The sequence below is a fragment of the Squalius cephalus genome, assembly GCF_949319135.1.
Source record: "Squalius cephalus genome assembly, chromosome: 16".
NCBI classification, from domain to species: Eukaryota; Metazoa; Chordata; class Actinopteri; order Cypriniformes; family Leuciscidae; genus Squalius; species Squalius cephalus.
The window spans coordinates 11,525,628-11,546,230 of record NC_137137.1 but is presented as its reverse complement, the minus strand read 5'-3'; the positions used below and the strand labels follow the sequence as shown (position 1 = coordinate 11,546,230).

Sequence of the window (20,603 nt, the reverse complement as noted above, 5' to 3'; positions counted from 1 at the left end):
ATCCACGGTACAATCAGCATCTACGTCACGGCTCTCAGCCCGCCCTCTGTTCGTTGATTGGCCGGCTGTTCTGAGGCCGGAGGAAAACGGGGAAAACGGTCGCTATCTCAGACTGAGTACAGAAGCGAACTGAAATTGAGCGGAAGTACGAAGTCTGACGTAGTCAGGCTACTGAATCTTACCCTTCAAATGAAATCAAGACAAATAAAACAGATTAGAGAAGAAAAATTCTGGCTGTCTTCCAATAAGGAAACTGTATGAATAACAGATGTGTCAAAACAACAGTGTCACTGTCTGTCTGTCTGTAACCAACCAAAACAAATGCTGTCAATCAGAGATACAATCAGAAAATCATTTGGGTTTTTTTGTTTTGATTGTTTTTTTGTTTTGGTTTTTCAAGTGAAATGCGGGTACAAAATATAATGTAAAAAACATCACTCAAATGACTCATTTCTTAGAAAAAAAAAAAAACAAGGGATCCAATAACATGAAATATTTACTCCAACATAACAGATAACCTTTCTAAACAGTCTTAGTAACCTTTTGGCACACCTGTCTAATAATAAAAATAGATGCACCTGTATCTATTTTAGAGCTCTTAACATTAACAAAATCTATATAAGAGTTTGTACTCATGAACAACTTTGAGTGGTAAAAAAAAAAAAAAATGGTGTAATTCAACTTGAAAATAACTACATTTAACATGAATAACACAAAACAATTGTTGCCATGACATTTAAAATGAACCAAAACATATAAATCCTTTCGTACAAATGTACCATAAAAATAGCTCAATTCTATTGTAAATACAATTTTTTTACAGTTACAACTGTAAAATCATAATTAATCGTGTAACTGTCACCGTCCCACAGGTGGGACGTTTGCCCATATATATTTAGAACAATAATATCTTAGTAAAAACCTAAAGTAATATTGACAAACTATATATCATTTGAAAGCTTACAATCTTTTCATATTTGGTGGCTGTTTTTTAAAATAAATTACAGAGGAGCAGTAATTTATCAATTTGCAACAAGAATATTTCATATTCATTAGGCGTGTTTAGGCCTTTATTTTGAAATAGAAATAAACATGAAAAATCATGAAAGATTGGAAGAAACCTCAGTTTGTTTTCGTGCCAAGAGTTCAAAAGATAACACCAATTAAATTTTATGAGAAAAAAATGTCTGAAAATGTTTAGAATATAAAGAAAAATATTATGGATTCTCGATTTGTGATGTGCCAGCGAGCTATAACCCACATATGTGCTCTTTTTATGTTTATTAGAGGTTGAAATCAAATCAAATACTTCCAAAACACCCATACTATTTCTGAATAGGATGTATACTTCATAAATTGCATGAAATTATGGAAATACATGGTTCAGATCACTCAAAACATATATGAAAATGGAGGCGCCCTTATATGGTCAGTAAGGAAGCTGGCTGTCCATCTAGTGAAAAAGTTTTGGCTTTAATTTTCTAGCAGTTTTAGAGTAAAATATATTTTGTAATATATATATTTTATATAAAATATAAATAATTATATTTTTACATTATATATTTTTATAAACTCAAACTTTTTTCTGTTTCACTTTCATAATTTATTTCACTTCTACAATAATCTGGCAAATGTCTTCTTAAAAACAAGACCAACCATATGTCTATATTCCAAAGCATTCTTGAATTACAACCATTTAAGTTTGTATAGTGATTTTTTTGTCCATGCGAAAAGGGGGGGGGGGGGGCAGTTAAAGGATTAAACTGCAATAAGCTTTCAGAATCTTCCAGTCGTTTAATTACATTGTTGTTTCAAGATTCTCGTTTCCTGACCACATGACTTAAAGGTCATTTTCTCTGAAAGAAAACCTGCATGGCAACATTTCTGTTGTGTGAGATTACAATCGTTGAGAACAAAAATAAAGTGCATTGTTAAGATCATTGCCGTGATTCACCACTACAGAAATGGCATGCATGGTTTATAAGATGGTATGTTGACATTTGTAGCAGGGATCTCATGGAGGTGAACCGTCAAGGTTGACATGAAATCAATTCAAATCAAAAGCAATGTTTGCTTATTCAGAACAAATAAATTGAATGTATTTGATTCGATGTACATTCACAGGTCTAGATGATTTAAAAATTGCACTTAAGTGATTCTCCACTGCATGATTTATAACTGATACTGCACTGTTTTTGTGTTTTTCTTTTTCTACAGAAGTTGTCAGGCTTACAAAATTGAAAATACCTGCAGTTAATAAAAAACTTTTGTCTAAATTCATGAGCTTAAACATTAAGAATTCTGACAGGGATTGTTTTAGATTTTTAATTGTTTTAGTTTTGTACGCATTATTATTGTGGATTTCATCTTTAACAGATCCTAAACAATCTGCAAACAATTAGGCTGTTACATTTTTTAGTGTGAAATTACAGTATTCCAGGTTAATAATTGCATGATTTTCTCAGTAAATCCACAGCAGGACGTCTCTTGGATCTGCATGCACTCTTGGAAATTTCTTGGGAAATCTACAATACTGTTCAACACTGCATATGTGCCTGGACGTATACACAGCATGTAATGTGGAATGAATATAATGCTGTGGAGTTTCTTGATTCATGTTGGTTTTATCTCTGGTACTAAATTTATTTTTGGTTCACTTTTAGCAGTTTGTGTTGTTTGTTCATTTTGTAATGTTCAGAATTTATCTTTTATTATTATTATTATTTGTTGAGTGCCATTGTTGTGTTTTGTATTAGTATGATGTCTGTGCATCATTAGCTGATGGAAGAATAAAATCTTGTGTTGCGAGATGATCTCACACCTTTCAAAGATAAATCTCAGCAGCTGCTTTACTATTGTGAAATATCCATCTACAAAAAATTATGAATTATATTGGTCATTTTTTATGCTGAAATAACACTTATTATAGTTTGAAGCTTAAAATCAGCCAGTTGGCTTATTTTATTCTAGCTTGTCATTGTTTTAACAAATGTTTTCATTTGTCACACTTCTGACTTGACTAGATCAGAAATTTGAATATGAATATACAAGGTCCAAGATCCCAAGCTTATGGAACACTATAATATATTATGGTGACTTCAAAACAATTACAGTATACTATAAACAATATAATTTCTTACAGTGCAAATAATTAAAGGTTATTATTTTACAATAAATTATTGTAATTATACAGTGAAATTAATGCATGCTGGGTCATTTTCTTACGAGTTACTGTTAATCAATAGCAAAATGATGCTGACATCACAGTAATTTACTGCTCTTTTTTTACTGCGAGTTCACATTATAAAGATGTGTTTAACCCACTGATCTATATAGAATGATAGTCATTATAAAGATGTGTTTAACCATTGCCTATTACAGACTGTGATGACGCGTTAAGGGCATATTTAAATCCTGCACAGTTTTTTTTTTAATAAATGTTTGTACTTTTATATCACTATACTTTGTATTATATAAAAAATGCATAAAATTACAAAAATATAACGCTGCTGTGAGGGTGTTTATAATAGCTAGCAGCTGTGGGAGTGACGGTAAAATTGACATCTTTCTATATATATATATAAAGACATAAGAGTCTAAATAGATTATGATAATAGGCTATACCTGTTTTGATGATACAATTAAGATTATTCAGTGAATTTAATCCTAAAAGCAATAGCCTATTGGGGATCTGTTTGAGGAAATGAAAAATAGAAATGCATTCAATACAAAAGAGATTAAATGGGTAGTCGACAAACAGGTCCTGGGATAAAGATATGACATGTGAATGGTGATGTTTGTATAGTAACCTGTGGGGGCAGCATCGGCACAGTCAGTTACAAAGCGCAGAATAAACGGGGGCGAAGAAACGTCTCCCGCGGATTTCTATGGGATTTTGACTGTTGTCTTTTCGTGTTCATTTAGAAGATGTGAGATTTGGAAACTGTAGGTTTGTTTTATTATAAAAAGTTTCAAAAAGATGTCGAGTCTCAGTCAGGAACTAAAGCGCTGGGCTATTGAGGAACTTGATTTGCCAGGAGCCAGACTCCCGGATGACGGCTATATGAAGACGTTAGTGGGTTGTTATGAATTATAACATTAATCCTCATCAACGATTTTAGAATGATCACGTGTTTACGTTTTTATGCAGATTATGCGTCGGTCCTGGAGCTTCCATTTGGAAATATATAACGCAACATGTTTATAAAGAGAGGTGAGAGCTCAAGGTTTTTATAATCTCTAATCCTTACTAAATTAAATTACGTTTTTTTTTTTAAATGCACAGATTCAAATGTCTTTTGAAATATTTTACAGGAATGTTCGGGTCATGAGGGGGAATGTTCAATGGTATCCTTAAAGTTTTCTGTAAATGTGATGTGTTTTATTTACACACACACACACACACACACACACACACACACACACACACACACACACACATAACTATATATATATATATACTTATATATATAAATGCGCCTTTGTTAATTTAAATAAAGCTGAAATATAATTAAAATATAAATAATACATGAGAAGCTTAAAATGAAAGAAAATAGAAATTACAAAAAGAAAACTAAAATTACTAATACACAAATTAAAGCTAAATAGAAAATATAGATTTAAACGAAGACTAATAAAAATGGTAGAAGCACATAAAAATTGACAATAAAAAGCACTGAGCTAATTAAAAATAGAAGATCATTCAAAATATCAATAAATAGTATATAAATAAAATTAAAATAACATTGATTATATGGCATAAATCATTGCATATACAGTATCTGATGATTTCAGTAGGCCCATCACAGTTTTTGTGTTTATACCACACTGTCAAAAATGTTGCAAATGAAGTTGTTACTTAAGATAATTTGTGGTTGTCTGATCAGTGGAATTGTTCCTTGACATTCTGAATCCTTAGGTACAAAGTTTTACAAGATAAAGAGGTAAAGAAGAGGAGCTTAATTTCCTTTTTGCTAATCTGCTCCTATAAGGATTCATATGAACAGTATGAAAAGGTGATTGTTCTTTGTAGTTTAAACAGTTGAAAAATCAGAATAAAGATGCAAGAAGACTTGAGCTTCAGAGAGAGATTAATGCCCTTCAGACTGAACTCCTTCAACTGGACACAAAGATCAATAGAGCGGAGGATCAACTTGCTACTGAAGGTGAATTTTCTTTTTCTGTTCATTTCTATCCATTTCTATCCCGATGCTCTTTTATACTACCAACCCCTGTGGTACACACCTGCCACAGACAATGTGAATCGTCATAATGAGATCAAAATGGTCTCTTAATTACTAAATGCACATCACTGGTTTTATTGTAAAATCGGTGTATGCTTTTTTGTTTGTTTATAATTGTAACTTAGTCTTAGAATAACTTGCTCTGCCTCTGCAGCAACTTTCATTTTAAGATAATTTGTTGCCCATTTAATATTCCATTTAAAAATGCATCAGATTATGAAAAGGCATTTTATGCTGTTGTTACTAATATCTTTCCTCCCTTGTGACTGCTAAGCAGAGCAGAACGTGAACAGGAACTGGGAGGACTTTATGGAGAGCAGGTGCAGACAGATCCTGTTGGAGTCGTTCAGGCAGCGCTGCTCTGAGGAGAGAAACGTGCTGTTAGAGGACACACACATGATTGGCACCCAACGCCATGCCCTGGAAGAGTTGAGCAAGTGAGCAAATGCCCATATCACCTCCAGACTGTCATATTTCTATGGCAGCTTTCTAATGCTGCTGTGTGCCATTTATTTGATGTTTAAAAAGTAATACCTTCCTCCAATCCCTGTTTAATGTGCGGAGACAACTATGAAAGTTAATTTGTATGTGGATTTCAGATGTGCAAAATGCAAATCTGGTACGAGTAGCGGAAGATTTATACTCTCTTTTTTTGTTTGGGTTATAGAGACATCTCACACATGTTGGTGATCTTAACTGTGGTTTACTCAGTAACACTTTAGAATAATGGTCCGTCATTAATAAGTAACTATGCAGGATCACTAGTAGTTCCTCCATAGTAACTAGGTAACACTTTAGTGATACATTTTATGACTATATTCAGAGTAAAAATGATGACTGATTACGTCTCAGACACACAAAAATGTTATTTATAATTTGTCATTTAGTTAATAGTTATTAATGAGGCTAATCTCATTAAGCAATTATTGATTACCTTATAAGGAAATAACTTAGTCCTAAATTATTATTACTTACTGATTCGTTAAGCTTGTTTCTATATTAATTAATAGTAGTAGCTGAAGTGTTAATGTAGTACTACTCATTAGTCCTGCATTACTTCCTGCGCAATTGCGAGTTTATAACTTGATATGTAGCGTGATATAAAGTCTCAGTTGCTAGTTAAAAAGTCAGAATTGTGTGATATAAAGTCTCAGTTGTGTGTTATAAAGTGAGAATTGCATGATATAGTCACAATTGCGTGTTATAAATTCAGAATTGTGAGATATAAACTCGCAATTCTGTTCAAGTCTTTTTTTCCTTAGAATAGGACTTTATAACTTTTTATATCACAATTCTGAGAAAAGATGTCAGATTTGGAAGATAAATTCGCAATTGTGTTATAAAGTCAGAATTGCGAAATATAAACTTGTTTATAAAAAGGATATAAACAAGTTTATTTCTCGTGATTGTGAGTTTATATTTTACAATTCTGACTTTATATCTAGCAATTCTGAGAAATAAAGTCAGAATTGTGAGATGTAAATTCACAATTGTGAGAGAAAAAGTCGCAATTATCTTTTATAATGTTTTATTCTGTGGTGGAAACAAGCTTCCATAGACTCCAGACTTTTGAACAGTAGTGTATATATACTCTAAATCACACTATTTCTCTTCTTGTCCAGGAAAGCAGAGGTGAAGCTTGTGTTTGGGCCATCTGACAATTCAGACAGTGAAGATGGATCAGATCCCTTAGTTTTAGTAAGTGTTGCTGTATTTAATGCTGTTTGTGATGCATACTGTAATATTATAATATAGCTACTAGAGGTGGGCATAGATTATTTTTTTTAATCTAGATTAATCTAGATTAATTTTGAAATTAATCTAGATTAATCTAGATTAAAATGGCTCATTTGAATTCTGCCGAAGGCATTCAGAATATGTGTGCTACCCAAATAATGACTATAAAAGTAAGTCTTTGAGAACGGGTTTCTCAAGCCAGGTGGCGCATTAGACCAGGGGCTCATCTCCTTTTTCCAAAATGCACCACAAACTGCTTGAGAAAGCTGTTCTACTCATAGACTGTAAAAGGTTACTACTGTACTGTTACCGTACGTAGGCAACATTAGGTAGGCCTATGTTATTATCAACTACTATAGGCTATCAATTAGGAATGGGCGATATGGCCTAAAATCCATATTGTGATATACATTGCAGCCTCTTGCGATAACTATATTATAATAAAACCATTTCAGAACAGGTTAAACAGACCCTGCTAAACAACTGCTAAATGTTTTTTTTTTTGTTTTTTGTTTTTTTGAAAGGGTGTATGTAGTTTTGAGAACATATATTGTGTAAAACTGTAAGTATACAACATAATTTTGCAGATAAATAAAATTTAAGTACACTAGCTGCAGAGACTTAAGTAGGTCTAATGTTTATCATGGCTTGGAGCTTATGAAAATATTCTGATTTAAAATTAGAATATTGTCTAACTGATGCCTTTTCAGTTAAAAAGAAACACAACAACGATTCTTAAAATCGGGTGCAGACAGAGATTATGTGCTACACCACTAAGATATATTGGGAATAATACGCGCGCGCGCTGGTATTCAGTGATATGTTTCGTTTTGCATTTGAGGTGGTAGAACGGATTAGTCGTGTGTTAACTTACCGAACTGTTACCCCACACAGTCTACGTCGGACGGCTTAAATCCGAACCAAGTCCAAATAATGGATGTTGCACCGATCATTTACACCAGCTTTCACTTTCAGCCGTGTTTACTTAAGATGACGACGAATATGATGCGTTGCAGCCGCGTGTTCCTCGCGGCCGCGGGTAGATTGCGTCATCATAGCTTGTGTAGCTTGAGCCAGCTCCCAACCCAACTTGGAGAATAGATTAACGGCGATATTTTTTTTATCGCGCGATAAGAGTCTCGCGTTAACGCCGATAACGGCCCACCACATTTTGGCCTCTTGTCATAGTTGATGTTTCAGGCAGATGATGCAGTTACAACATCTTCCATTAAGGAATCATGTTAACAAGCCAAACTCCACTTGATCTCTTGATTAAACAACTTGTCTTTCCACTGATTTTATGAAATATCTTTTCTGTGTCATTTCAGAAGAATGTGAGAGAGCTTTGCAGCGAGAGGGTTCACTTCTCCCAGTGCCTGCTAGAGAGTGAACTAAAAGCAAATCCCTCCACTGAGTAAGAGACACAGGCCTTTGACGTTGATATTGTAGATAACAGAGCTTTAGCTCTGTTGCTTTGTTGATGCTAATTCATTTAATTTTCGTTTAGATTTACTCATGATCAAAGGAATGCTGTGATCCAGCACTGGATGAGTTCAGTGGAGGTAGGTGAAACACTCGTTTTAAGAGTATGCATGTCTGTTTATCATCTGTTCATCAACACCTTATGAGAACATCAACATGTTTAATTTCTCAGAACCTCCTACGGTCTCATCCTCCAAACCAAGTGCTTTCGGCTCTGCAAGCCCTGACTTCCAGACAGCAGGTGGCGTTAGAGGAGAAGATTGCAGCTTTAAATGTGGAGCGGGATGTTTCGGCTCTAGGGTAACATTTTCCATCATAATATTATATTATCAAACCCCACACTATAAAGTATCACATTATTGAATAGCTTATTTCTCAAGCATTTGTGTTTATTACAGGTTTCGTTATGAGCGTGATCACCTAATAGATGTGTCGTCAGAGCAGGAGGAGTTAACACCTGTCCATAGTCTATTACAGGTGATCAATCGAGATGGTACTCTCAGTAAGAGCTTTTTACACTCTTTCTCTTGTGGCTCAGGTTGTATTTGTGTGTGTTTGCTCGCAGTCTGCCTGGGAGGAAGTGGAGCAGTGTTATTTTGAATTGTCTCAGACTCGCAAAAGACATGGGCAGCTGGAGACTGAAATCATAGCTTTGATGAGAAAAGCAGAGACGGCACACGAAACAGACCCAGTGTCCAGGTGAGAATTCCCTCAGCCCAATCTATATCATTATGGCAAAGAATATTGTATTTTCTCATGAAATTTATTTGATGCAAAATTCATCAAATTTATAATGTTGCAAAGTAATTTTTCAAATTACTTGCTCAATTCCTCAAAGCGATTACTGGATTATCATCTAAGAAACAAATAGATGTTGTAAAGTACAAATGAGTTTTGTTCTGTTTGTGAGCAGGTGTGTGTTTGAATTGGAGATGGAGGGAGTGAAGCAAGTGGCAGTTCGAGACAGCATCAGAGAGCAGTGCGCTCAGCTACAGCTGCAGGCCAGAGAGGGGCTGGACTCCATCAGAACCCTGCAGACACAGTGGCAAAGTGTCATGGACTTCAGACAGCTTGTGGTACGCAATTGTATTTATTGCTGACAAAAGACTGCATATTCATAGTGTGGAGTTGTTACGTGTGTGCTTTGTCTGTATAGGACAGGAGACAAGAACAGATACGGAGCCTGATCAAGGGGAACTCCTCCATGAAGACTGAGTTAAGCCGTGTCCATGCAAAGGTATCATCTCATCCAATACATTCTATACTGTATATATTTATATTTGTAAATGTATATGTGTGTGTATATGTAATCATATACAAGAAACCTTTTTCAGGTTGGACAGTTTGTTCAGGAAAAGCTCAATCCTCAGTTTGGCAATTTGATTGAAGCCAGCAGTGGACTCCGCAACTCTGTGTCACAAGGGGCCAAGCACTTTAGCTGTGTATCACTGGCTGCACTGGATTGCAGGGTCATGAAGGGGTCAGAAAATCTACCAAAATCCATTTTTCTTTCTCCTTTAGTAGGATTTAAATGCCATTGTACAGTATACCATCTAGAATTTCAGTTGCTTTAAAACACAAAGTCAGAAGCTAGTGAAGATGTTAAAACATTTTCTTAGTTACTGTCTGTTTGCAGTGCACATTAATATTACATTATCACTGTATCAATGGGGAAAAAATTTCTCTAAGGCTTAATGTCTGTGCAGTGACCAAGCCTTTGATTGTTTTTGTTTTTTATCAGTAGGGGGCAGAAACTACCAGCAGCTCAGCTTTCGATCCGCCGGATACAGTCCCCAGTTTTCCACAAACTCTGTGAAAGTCTGTCATTCCCCATGTATATGGTGAGATGCTCACTTATAGCGTATTAATACTCTTCATTTATTCCTAATTTTTCTGAATGCCATTTTAAAGTCTATTATTTTACCACCTACAGCAATTGCTACCTTTCTGATAATTGCTGCTACGACAGATGAAATATTTTTTGTCAAAGATTGACAGTATCCATATCCTACACTTTTCTTTCAACCCAAACTTCAGCCAAAACTGCTGGTAGAGTGTGTCAGGAGTCTCGTCTTTCTTTCTGTCAGGCCCCAGAGGAGCTTTGGTCTCAGGCAGCAGCCCGACGGCTGGAGTTACGATATCTGTGCAGGCTTCTTCAGCTTTTCTCAGAGTCAACATCAGACCTGCAGAAGCTGACGGCACAGCTTCTGTCTCCCGATCAGCAGAGTATGTCATCATGGCAATATTTAAAGTGTCCCTATTATGCTTTTTCAAATATTATCTTTTATGCAGTGTGTTTATATAGCTGTTTGTGAATGTAAAAAGTCTGCCAACTTTTAAAGGTCAAAGTGCATGACAAAAAAAAAAGTTATCTCCTAAAAGTAAGAATTGATTCGGTAGACCAATCACTGCAGACTGGGCTGTCTGGCCAATCATAGCAGAGTAGCTCATGGAAAGGAGGGTTTTAGAGAGACCAAATCTTCAAACAAATAGTTTTCAGCCTCTTTGAGAAATTAGGTGATGTGCAATGTATATTATGATAAAATGTTGTTGTTTTTTACTATGGAAGCATGTAAACTTATTGTAGGTGACCTCCAAAACAAAATTAGGAACCTTTAAAATAGCATAATGGGGGACTTTAAAAACTCAAACACCTCTTATGTCGGTTTCAGCTTTGTTGCAGCAAGTGAAGACTGTTGACGGAGAGATTCTGCAGACGTTGCTCCCGCGGGCCCGTGAGCTCACACAGAGGTGCTCTAAAGGCCTGCTTTACTCAGAACAAGTGAAGACTGCCATCACACACTGGTAAGACATGGACCTTTCAAATTTTTCCAATATTGGCCCTTTGTGGAATGTTTTGAAACTAACAGCTACAGGAGCAATACTGATCCTCAATTGTTCAAACTATGATTTGAATGAGATCAACACACTGTTTGATTGTGTCTGTCGGTGCAGGTGGGAGCAGCCTGGTCAGTTTGCCCTGCCAGACATGCAGAGAGATGGACTGACATTCCAACAGTGGCTTCAGCGATGGAAACTGGCAACAAAGGAATCCTGATTTAGTTCTGCATTTGAGAGCAAAGTTCACAAGCAACTTTATCTGTACAATTAACATTTCACTTACTTTCAATTCACTTTTTGCAGTCATTAATATTTCTTCACTATATTCAATTTGTGTTTGAGGGCACATCCTGTTCAAGAAATATTTTATGAACTTTTACTAGATTTCTCAATAAATAATCTAATAGACACTGGAATAAAGGAATCAATGTTTTGTTTTATGGTGTTCTAAATCTAAACCCTACTAAAGGATGAAATTAGTAAGATCCAGTTTATATAAGTATACATATATGGGGTTGGTAAGATTTTTAAATGTCTAATGTTTCTATTTGAATATGTATTAAGTTATTTATTTTCTGTAGTCGGAAATCTGAATCAGCAGTTTTCAAATGTCTTTACTGTCACTTTTGATAAATGTAATGCATCTTTCATAAACAAAAGTAATATCTGTCTTCAAAGTATTGAATGTATGAGCCTTAAGTTATTCAGGTGAGAGTGATTTAGTCATTCCTGTCTGACATGACATTGCTTTCATACTCTACTCTTATGAATTATATTTCCCTAAAGATAACAAAAATCCATCAGCAAACAGAAACTGCTGCAGGGCAATTACATGGGTACAAAGTATTTCTAACCCTTTGTGCACCTGTCAATCTTATAGTACAGGAATTTCTAATCATTTTGTCAGCTGAATCAGTTTGACCAACTCATATTTAAAAAATGTAACCACCTGTTTGTGGTTCTCTGGTTGGTTACTGGTCACTTTATGCAGGTAAACAAAAATTATTTTAAAGCTTTTTTTTATTTAATATTTTCATGATTTAATTATTTGCTTTTCCTCAACTCTCACACCCAAGTTTGGGAAACTGTTCTAGTATGTGCAAAACGCTTTTGGTTTCTGATCCAAAACTTGTAAAGAACATGAATAAATTTGCAAATTCATACTCTATTAACAAATGACAACAAACCGTAAAAAAATGTTCAGGGTGTTTTATAATGCTCAATATCAATCTTAAGCAACTCAAGTTAAAAACTGAATTTTCTTTCATAAACATTTTTTTTTTCACCCTCACAATCAAACAATCACTCATTAGAATGCTTACAAATAATTCCAGAGGAAGCTGTTTCACAATGGCTAATTTTCTTCTTTACACCCTGATTCAATGGCATTGTTTCTGGCTTAAGGCTTGGATAACATACGTCATACATCATAGACATTTCTTTTTAACCAAAAACAATCACATAAAACCATGAACTGAACTGTACACATAAAAGTAAACATAACAATTGAACTTAAAATGAAATATCAGGGGAGACAAAAACAAGTGTTGTGGATGAGACAGCAGTAGATCTTTATGTCTTTTATGTCCAGTCTACTGCATGTGATTGACGCCATATGTTATTAAGATTCAATCAGTTTTATCAGCACGATTATCGTATTCTGGTGAACAGGTTTAAAACTGAGACAGATTCCTGAAAGACAAGAGAGAGAAAATTACATTGAGGACATGAACTTGAGGAAAAGCCAATATTGACAATATTTCACCAAGAAATACCATACCTTTGTTGATCGCGTTTTACTAAATACATTCCAAAAGCGTAGAGTTTCATCACCTGCTCCTGTCACTATTGCTTCTCCATCTGGAGACATCGCCTTCAAGATAAAAGAATAGTTTCAATAAACAGCATTTTCATACTCATTTACAAATAAGTATGTCTAGACATTATTTAAGTAAAACAACAGAGGGAAGCAGTACTTACCAGATAGAGCACCCTATACGAGTGGCCGGTCAATTTGGCTACTTGAGTGAGCGAGGGGTATTTCCACACGAGGATCTGATTCTGAGAGTAACCATGTGTGCTGACCTGGAGAAGACAAACATTGGACCACTCAATAAGACCCACCATCATACCTACTATTATCCATGTAATAACGAACCAAAAAAAACCCCACATCAACAATAAGCATTTGGTCAGCTGATCAGAATAAACATACCAGTTCATTGGTGTGTTTGGACCAGGCCAGGTTGCAGACTTGTGAGCCGGTGTCGATACACTGCAGCGGCTGCGCTGTGAGGGTGTTCCAGAAGCGGATGCAGCGATCTGCCGTTCCCCCTCCGGAGGCCAGCAGCCCGTGCTGGTGAGGAGACCAGGCGATGGCCTTCACTGCGGCCAGGTGCTCGGTGTACTGCTGCATCGGTAACACGCTCGAGTGATTCCACACTAACAGCTGCAGGGATCACAGGATTGTTTTTAGATCGTTTTTAGTCCTAAAATCTTTTTTGTGTTTATTATTCTGTAAGCACAAGCGGTCACCTTGTTGTCATTTCCACCAGAGGCCAGCAGCTGATGGTCAGTGCTCCACTTGAGTCCGCAGACCTCTTGTCTATGACCCTGCAGCCTGCGCTCTGACTGCAGAGGGGGTGTCCTGATATCTCTCTGAAGGATCATCCGGTCCCGGCTGCCCGATGACAGCTGATCTGCATTCCAGGCCAATGCACCTGAGGGCACATTTTTCATAACCGTCAAGTTTTCATAACTGGTTTACCTCGCACATATATTTCAGTCACATCATGTGACTAGAACGTGAAGAAAAATAATTTATTCCTGTGATAGTTAAGTGAATTTTCAGCATCATTACTCCAGTCTTCAGTGTCACATGATCCTTCAGAAATCGTACTAATGTGCTGATTTGGTGCTCAAGAAACATTTTGTATAATCAACGTTGAAAATAGTTTTTGTGGAAACCGTACAGTACATTTTTTGCATCAGCATTTATTTGAATTTAAATATATATTTGAATATATAATATAATTTGATCAATTTAATGCATCCTTGAATAAAAGTATTAATTTAAAAAAACAATGAATTTCAATGATTTTAGCCTAATTTTTCCAGTTACTTCATGATAAGGAACTTACCAACTCTTGCTGTGTGTCCCTCCAAGGCAAACAGCTTTTTGCCAGCAGTAGCATCCCAAATTTGTACAAAGCCTTTGTGTGTACCCACAGCGACAAGATTACCCTATAAGAGAAGTAGTAGGCCAACTGTTAGACCACAAATTCCAGAAAGCAACTTCCAAAAGTCCAAGTCATAAAGGGTAAACTCACTCTCTCCGACCAGCCCACAGATGTGACTGAATCTCCCTCCACTGATAGGTCACATAGTCGTGTTACCTGTAGACAAACCAAAGAAAAAAAACACAACTTAGACCAAGTGTTCCCTGGATATTTACAGAACATACTTTTGATGTTTATCCAAATTTATGTTAAATGCATAAGAAAAATGTATATCATGCATACTTGACTGGTGCAGGCACTCCAAAGGTAAACACAAGTTCCCAGTCCAACACTAAGTACATTTAAAGAGGACCAGTCTACTAAGTTGAGGTAGAAGTCATCTTGTAGCTCTGGTGCATCTAGCACCTTAAACGGAATCTTGGAAATTTTGCGCGTCGGTTTTCTTGGCGACCGCAGCAGCTTCTGACTATAAACAAAAACAAAGCACGCAATTAAAACAATGCATTTTTACTAATCAATCACATATTTATCAAGAGAAATATTCAACTTACCTTTTGCTGCTAACAGGGGAGAGGGAGTACGGGGAAACACTGTTATCGTCAGGAGTGGATCTTTTGGCACTGAGCGAATACTAAACACACAAACACAATGTCCACAGGTGGCATTAAAAACACGGATCAAAACACTCAGGTGGCATCAAATGAACAGATTAGAGGATTAAATAGACTTACACTAAAGAGGCTCCTCCTCTCGGGTGTGGAGGGCTGTAGTCTTCTATCTTCTGTCTGAGGATCCAGGACCTTCTCAATCCCAGCCCCAAGCAACTCATTCTTCAGCAGGGCAGAATACGCCAAGCCATCCGCTGCCAGATAACACAGGGAATGAGAGAAATTACAACAAGCTGTATGACATAAAAGGGCCGAGCATCATCCATCAAGAATGAGGTTTATTTAAAGCATAGTCCACCATAATAATTGCATTGTCATAGCATTGGGCATTGAAATGAAGTTAAAATATAATAAACAAGTATAAATAAATAGAAAACTTAAATAAGTACTGACATTACTTGTAAATCATTTAATTTCTAGCTAAAAATATATATATATATATTTTTTAAAACAACTAATAATATTTAATAAACATATGAAATGAGGATAAAAGCTAATACAATTTCCAATATGAATAAATATTATAATAGTATATAAATAATCCTAAATAAACAATGCATGGTAATGGTCTTTGGTGATGTGTATTTTCATAAACTGACATCATGACTGAACAGCTTTATGAAAGCAGGTAAAAATCAGTGCAGTCCTCTCCACACTCACCTTTGCCAGTATCTGATGTTGCGTCTTTGGTTTTTTTATTCTGGCTTGGAGACTTCTCGTTTTCCTGTAATAAGGGTAAAAATATATATATGAACTTGACCCTTCACATTCTAATTAAATGATAATCACTTTGCTTCATTACTGTTTATTTTTATACTTCACTCACATTTATTCTGTGGAAATTAATGCTCCAGTTAGCTCCAGCTCGAGATGGTATGAACCTGTCACCATGCTTGCTTGGTGATGACAGCGGTGACTCAGGGGTCGGGGTCAGGTGACATATCACATCTTTTACTTTCTGCATACAAAAAAAAAAGAAAGAAAGATTTTAAAAAGTATTTAAATTGCATTAAGGAAATGGCATGCAGCACGTCAAAATCAGCCAATTTCAAGTCTGCAATGCTGAAGATGATGGACTCACCATGGGGCTGGTGTTGTCATTCTGAACGTTGATCTGCCGCAGTAACCGGCGCTCATAGTCCTGATCCATGGATGTGATTCAGAAGTCTGGGAATGTGGAGATCCAGAGGCACGGAGCCTAAAACTGCATTAATGAAAAGAAAGAAGAAACAAAACGAGAAGGTTATGAGAAGGTTACAATGATGGAGCTACAGTTAAAGCTCTACACCTTTTGAGTTAATCTGTTTGCAGAAGGATGTAAGACTCGTCAGCAAATGCCATCTGTTCAATACCGCATAAACAGGTGTAAGAGAACAGCTGCTCAAATCGACCACGTCCAAACAATAGGAACACTGAGACAAGAATATGCTGGACAGTGGACACCAATTCCAAGTGCGTGACAATTTATTAAGAGAACCCAAGTCTATCATGTATTCGTTGGGTGGCCTAAGTAAACAATGACAGCCACTTTTACGGCACACATTATATTTACACAACTGCTGAATAAAAACGTTAAATGCTTATTTTCTAACAGGTAATGTTAAACAAAAGATCGATATAATGCCAAGAAACCACCTAGCTACTAGATTCCTTTGTCAAAACATCTAACGTTAACTATCAACACCGGTGTCGATTTAAGCAGAATCATCTCATCATTATATATCAAATGAACCAAATTAATATAGGTATAATCATTTATAAAACAACAGAAGCTGTGGATACTGTCCTGCGCTGATTATTTACATTTCGGTGTTTCACAATGGATTACTGAGTAGCTTGTTAGGCTAATTTGATCCCACAAGTCATCGGACCTACCTTGACAATGTTACTCGGTGAATGTATGATCTGATCGGCTCGGCCTTAACCAAAACAAAAGCGTCGAGTCAAAACCTTGCAAAATAAATTATTTGATAACGATTATAGGATACGCTGCTCCGATATTGTTAGCAAGTCGACACCGCTGTTGTTATCGATGGCTGCGCAAGGAATCATGGGACTGAGTTAGATGTTGACGTCACGACATTTGAAACAAAACAAAAACGTTGCTATATTTTTAAAAGTGCAAAGATTAACATTTTTTTTCGACAAAAAAATTATTTGTATCAAGCATTTGGTCAAAAATCACATACTATATATATTATGGAGAGTTTGTGTGTTGTATTTTTAAACGTTTATTCCAGGGATGTGAAAAAAGTACTGCGGAATTGTAAAGAATTCCATAAAAAGAACTTGATGCCAAATATTTAACATTTTGTACCTTGAAAGATTTGAGTCATGAAGACTTACTACATGAATTCATAATTAAAAGTCCACATGAAATTGTAAGAGATTAAAATGTGTTTCCCCTTGAATATGTAATTCAATTATAGTACACATAATCAGTTTTAAACAGAACTCAAGTAAAGAACAGATTCCCCAAAATAACAGGTATAGTAAGTATTGAGGTACTATCACTCAAATTCGTTGCACCTCTAGGTTTTTGCTGAACACAAAGGAAGATATTGTGAAAAATGTCGGTAACCAGACAGTTGATGGACCCCATTGACTTCCATAGTAGGAATAAAATACTATAGAAGCATGGGGTCCATCAACTGTTTGGTTACCAACATTCTTCAAAATATCTTCTTTTGTGTTCAGCAAAGAAAGAAATACATCCAGGTTTGAAACAACTTGAGGGTGAGTAAACGTGACATAATTTTCATTTTTAAGAGAACTATTCCTTTAATCTATTTTATTCAAATAAAAGGAAAGAGAGAAGAGAGGCAAGAGATGCTGAAATATCTTTAAGGTAAATTCCTTAAATTAGCAATGGAATCAGTCATAAAATTTAAAATGTATTTAAGCTTTTCCATGTTCATTTTCCATTGTTAGAAAACAAACCTTTATTTTGACAAGAACGCAGGAGACCGGAAGTTGGCCTCCTTAGCGCACCGTTGTTTATGTCCGTGTTGGGAACACTTGTTGTGCTACTACTTTATTTGATGATGAACAAGCGTCACTAAATCACGAAAACACTCCTCTGTGTAGAGTGTTTATTTCTACACGGCGCACAAAATGCCACGTTCATACTTGAAAACGGACGAGGCGAGAGATGCTGCGGAGATGAAATATTTGCTTGCATCCAAAATTAGGCGTCGAAAAGAAGAAATCCATAACTACATATTAGAAAGGAGAGCTGAAGTTCACAAACGAATCAGATATCGAAGGCATCTATTCCAGAATTATCTCAGCACGAGAACGGTAAATGGTCATTTCTGTATTACAAAGCATTTCTAAGACTTTAATCCATAGACGTTATTATTGAAGTCACGGATCATGTTGTGCACATCAATGTGACTAGTTTAAAATCCCAACTGAACCATACCGTACACTCATTTGTTCTGTCCATGTGCTCTAGTCACCATCACCAGATGAAGAAGATCTGCAACACAATCATGTCCCAATCCCTTCAGACCCAGACTGGTGGGAGAGAGTCGTGATGACAGAGTTTGGACCAGAAGACTGGCTTGACAAGTTCCACATCACAAGAGACATCTTCCTTCTTCTGAGCAGCAAACTCAAGCCCCAGCTCGAGCAAATGTATACCGGACAGACCATTACACTAGAGAGATGTATCGCCATGGCCTTAATGCGTTTGTCCACCAGCACAGAATATTGTTTCTTAAGCGAACTCTTCGGTGTGCCCATCCCTGTCGTCTGTCAGTGTGTGCGGGAGGTGTGTGAAGCCATCATTTTGTTACTGAAGCCCCTCTACATGCAGTTACCTGCAGATCACGAACTAGAAGAAAATGCGGAGCAGTTTCATACTCGGTGGGGTTTTCCTCACTGCATCGGTGTCATCGACTCCCTTCACATCCCCGTTAAATCGCCCGCCACGGACACGCAGGATTGCTGGAACCCGAGAGGTTGGCACTCCGTGGTTCTTCAGGGTGTGGTGAACGCACAAGGTACTTTCTGGGACGTTTGCTCCGGTTTTACAGGCAGCACGGATGACATGACCATCCTGCAGAGCTCAGAGCTGTGGACTATGGCAGAGCTGGGAGGATTCTGCTCTCAGCCACCCAAAGAACTCATGGGTCAACCGCTGGGATTTCTGCTGCTGGGGGATGCGGGTTACTCGCTTCAGACATGGCTACTGAAATGTTATCCCTCATCGCTGAATCTAACACATCAACAGCTAACCTTCAACGTCCAGTTAAGCCACGGCCTTAAAGTCATCGAACATGCCTTTCAGCGCCTTAAAGCACGCTGGCAGTGTCTGCACAACAGAAATGACAGCAACTTAGACTTGGTATCCAAGATGGCTGTAGCTTGCTGTATCTTGCACAATATCTGTAATGTGCATAACAGCCCGTTTAAAGAGGAGTGGGTTGAAGCACTGAGTCAGAATGAATGTCCACAGCCCACAGACGTTTCTACGGTCTATATAGATGATCCGAACGCTGAGGCAGTTCGTTCTCTGCTCTGTAGCTATTTTGAGCAACAACAGATGAGTAAAACACTTGATCAGTCTCCAACAAGCAGCCCGGTTCCTGAGCCTCCTCAAGTTGACTGTGCTGGAACAACATAGCTTGTGTATTGACTAATCATTTTATTAGCCTTTTTATAGCTGCCATTTAATATTTGAAAATGAACACGGATTAGCTGGCAGGAAGCATCTAAATGATTGTATTTAAAGTCAATCTCATATTTTATGACTCTAAGGTGATTTGTTTTATTAACTTTCATAAATGAACTTTTAATATGACAAGTTTTATTTGGTGTTTGATGTATTGATATTGTAAATAGTAGATCTATCTAAATGTTGCATTCAAAGATATTTTTATTTCTGTTTTGTTGAAATAAACAATAATATTGATGGCAATGCATGTTTCAAGTTTTTGAGAATGACTTCAAACCTAAAGATCATCATTTATTCACATCATGTTGTTCCAACCCATATGACTTCATTTTTAGCCCTTGGAACATCAACCCCTTGTTTTCACAGGCGAGGCTTAAATCTAGTCCCAGACTAAAATGCATGTTCAGCTTGCCTTGCACTGACATATCTTAAAATACGTCACTGCCATTGTTTTTTCTCAAGATGCTCACCAGTAATGTTTTTTTTTTTCTAAAGCACATTTATAAAAGCTACTTAATGTCCTAATTGAACTGAGGCCTAATCCTGGCTTAATCTAAACCCTGTATGTGAAACCGGGCCAAAAGATGTTTGTGTGTCTCAGTCCACATTGACTCTCCTAGAATTTAAAAGTGCTGCATCAACAATGTAAATCAGTGGTTCTCACAATTAGGCTGCAGAATGAATAAAATGTATTTCATTATTAATACATTAA

General features: G+C 36.5%; 3 protein-coding genes across 6 annotated transcripts; 2 read left to right on the top strand and 1 right to left on the bottom strand.

Moving 5' to 3' along the window:
- The first annotated feature begins 3,845 nt into the window (after nt 1–3,845).
- haus5 (HAUS augmin-like complex, subunit 5) lies at nt 3,846–12,364 on the top strand. 4 transcript variants are annotated; one of them, XM_079895967.1, is made up of 19 exons: nt 3,846–4,071; nt 4,151–4,213; nt 4,315–4,347; nt 4,919–4,943; nt 5,033–5,165; nt 5,521–5,680; nt 6,866–6,941; nt 8,309–8,394; nt 8,488–8,542; nt 8,635–8,762; nt 8,861–8,939; nt 9,028–9,161; nt 9,376–9,538; nt 9,619–9,699; nt 9,797–9,942; nt 10,207–10,303; nt 10,550–10,688; nt 11,135–11,267; nt 11,418–12,364. In XM_079895967.1, the coding sequence occupies exons 1-19, from the start codon at nt 3,980–3,982 to the stop codon at nt 11,518–11,520; spliced, it is 1,926 nt and encodes a 641-aa protein (XP_079752093.1). In that variant the 5' UTR covers nt 3,846–3,979; the 3' UTR covers nt 11,521–12,364. The 4 variants fall into 4 exon arrangements, with proteins under 4 accessions (XP_079752093.1, XP_079752092.1, XP_079752095.1 ...); XM_079895966.1 differs by having other exon boundaries at nt 10,204–10,303; XM_079895969.1 differs by lacking the exon at nt 4,919–4,943 and having other exon boundaries at nt 4,315–4,376.
- An 86-nt stretch (nt 12,365–12,450) lies between these two features.
- On the bottom strand, nt 12,451–17,268 carry fzr1a (fizzy/cell division cycle 20 related 1a). Its single transcript, XM_079895970.1, has 14 exons — nt 17,086–17,268; nt 16,292–16,414; nt 16,037–16,168; nt 15,871–15,934; nt 15,274–15,404; nt 15,094–15,173; nt 14,825–15,008; nt 14,633–14,698; nt 14,444–14,546; nt 13,839–14,023; nt 13,519–13,752; nt 13,284–13,388; nt 13,084–13,176; nt 12,451–12,995 (listed from the first exon to the last, which is right to left on the bottom strand). The coding sequence occupies exons 2-14, from the start codon at nt 16,358–16,360 to the stop codon at nt 12,954–12,956; spliced, it is 1,488 nt and encodes a 495-aa protein (XP_079752096.1). The 5' UTR covers nt 16,361–16,414; nt 17,086–17,268; the 3' UTR covers nt 12,451–12,953.
- Nucleotides 17,269–18,194: 926 nt separating this feature from the next.
- Nucleotides 18,195–20,132, top strand: LOC307174271 (uncharacterized protein). The gene is made up of 2 exons (XM_079897995.1): nt 18,195–18,510; nt 18,668–20,132. The coding sequence occupies exons 1-2, from the start codon at nt 18,325–18,327 to the stop codon at nt 19,838–19,840; spliced, it is 1,359 nt and encodes a 452-aa protein (XP_079754121.1). The 5' UTR covers nt 18,195–18,324; the 3' UTR covers nt 19,841–20,132.
- Nucleotides 20,133–20,603: the final 471 nt, after the last annotated feature.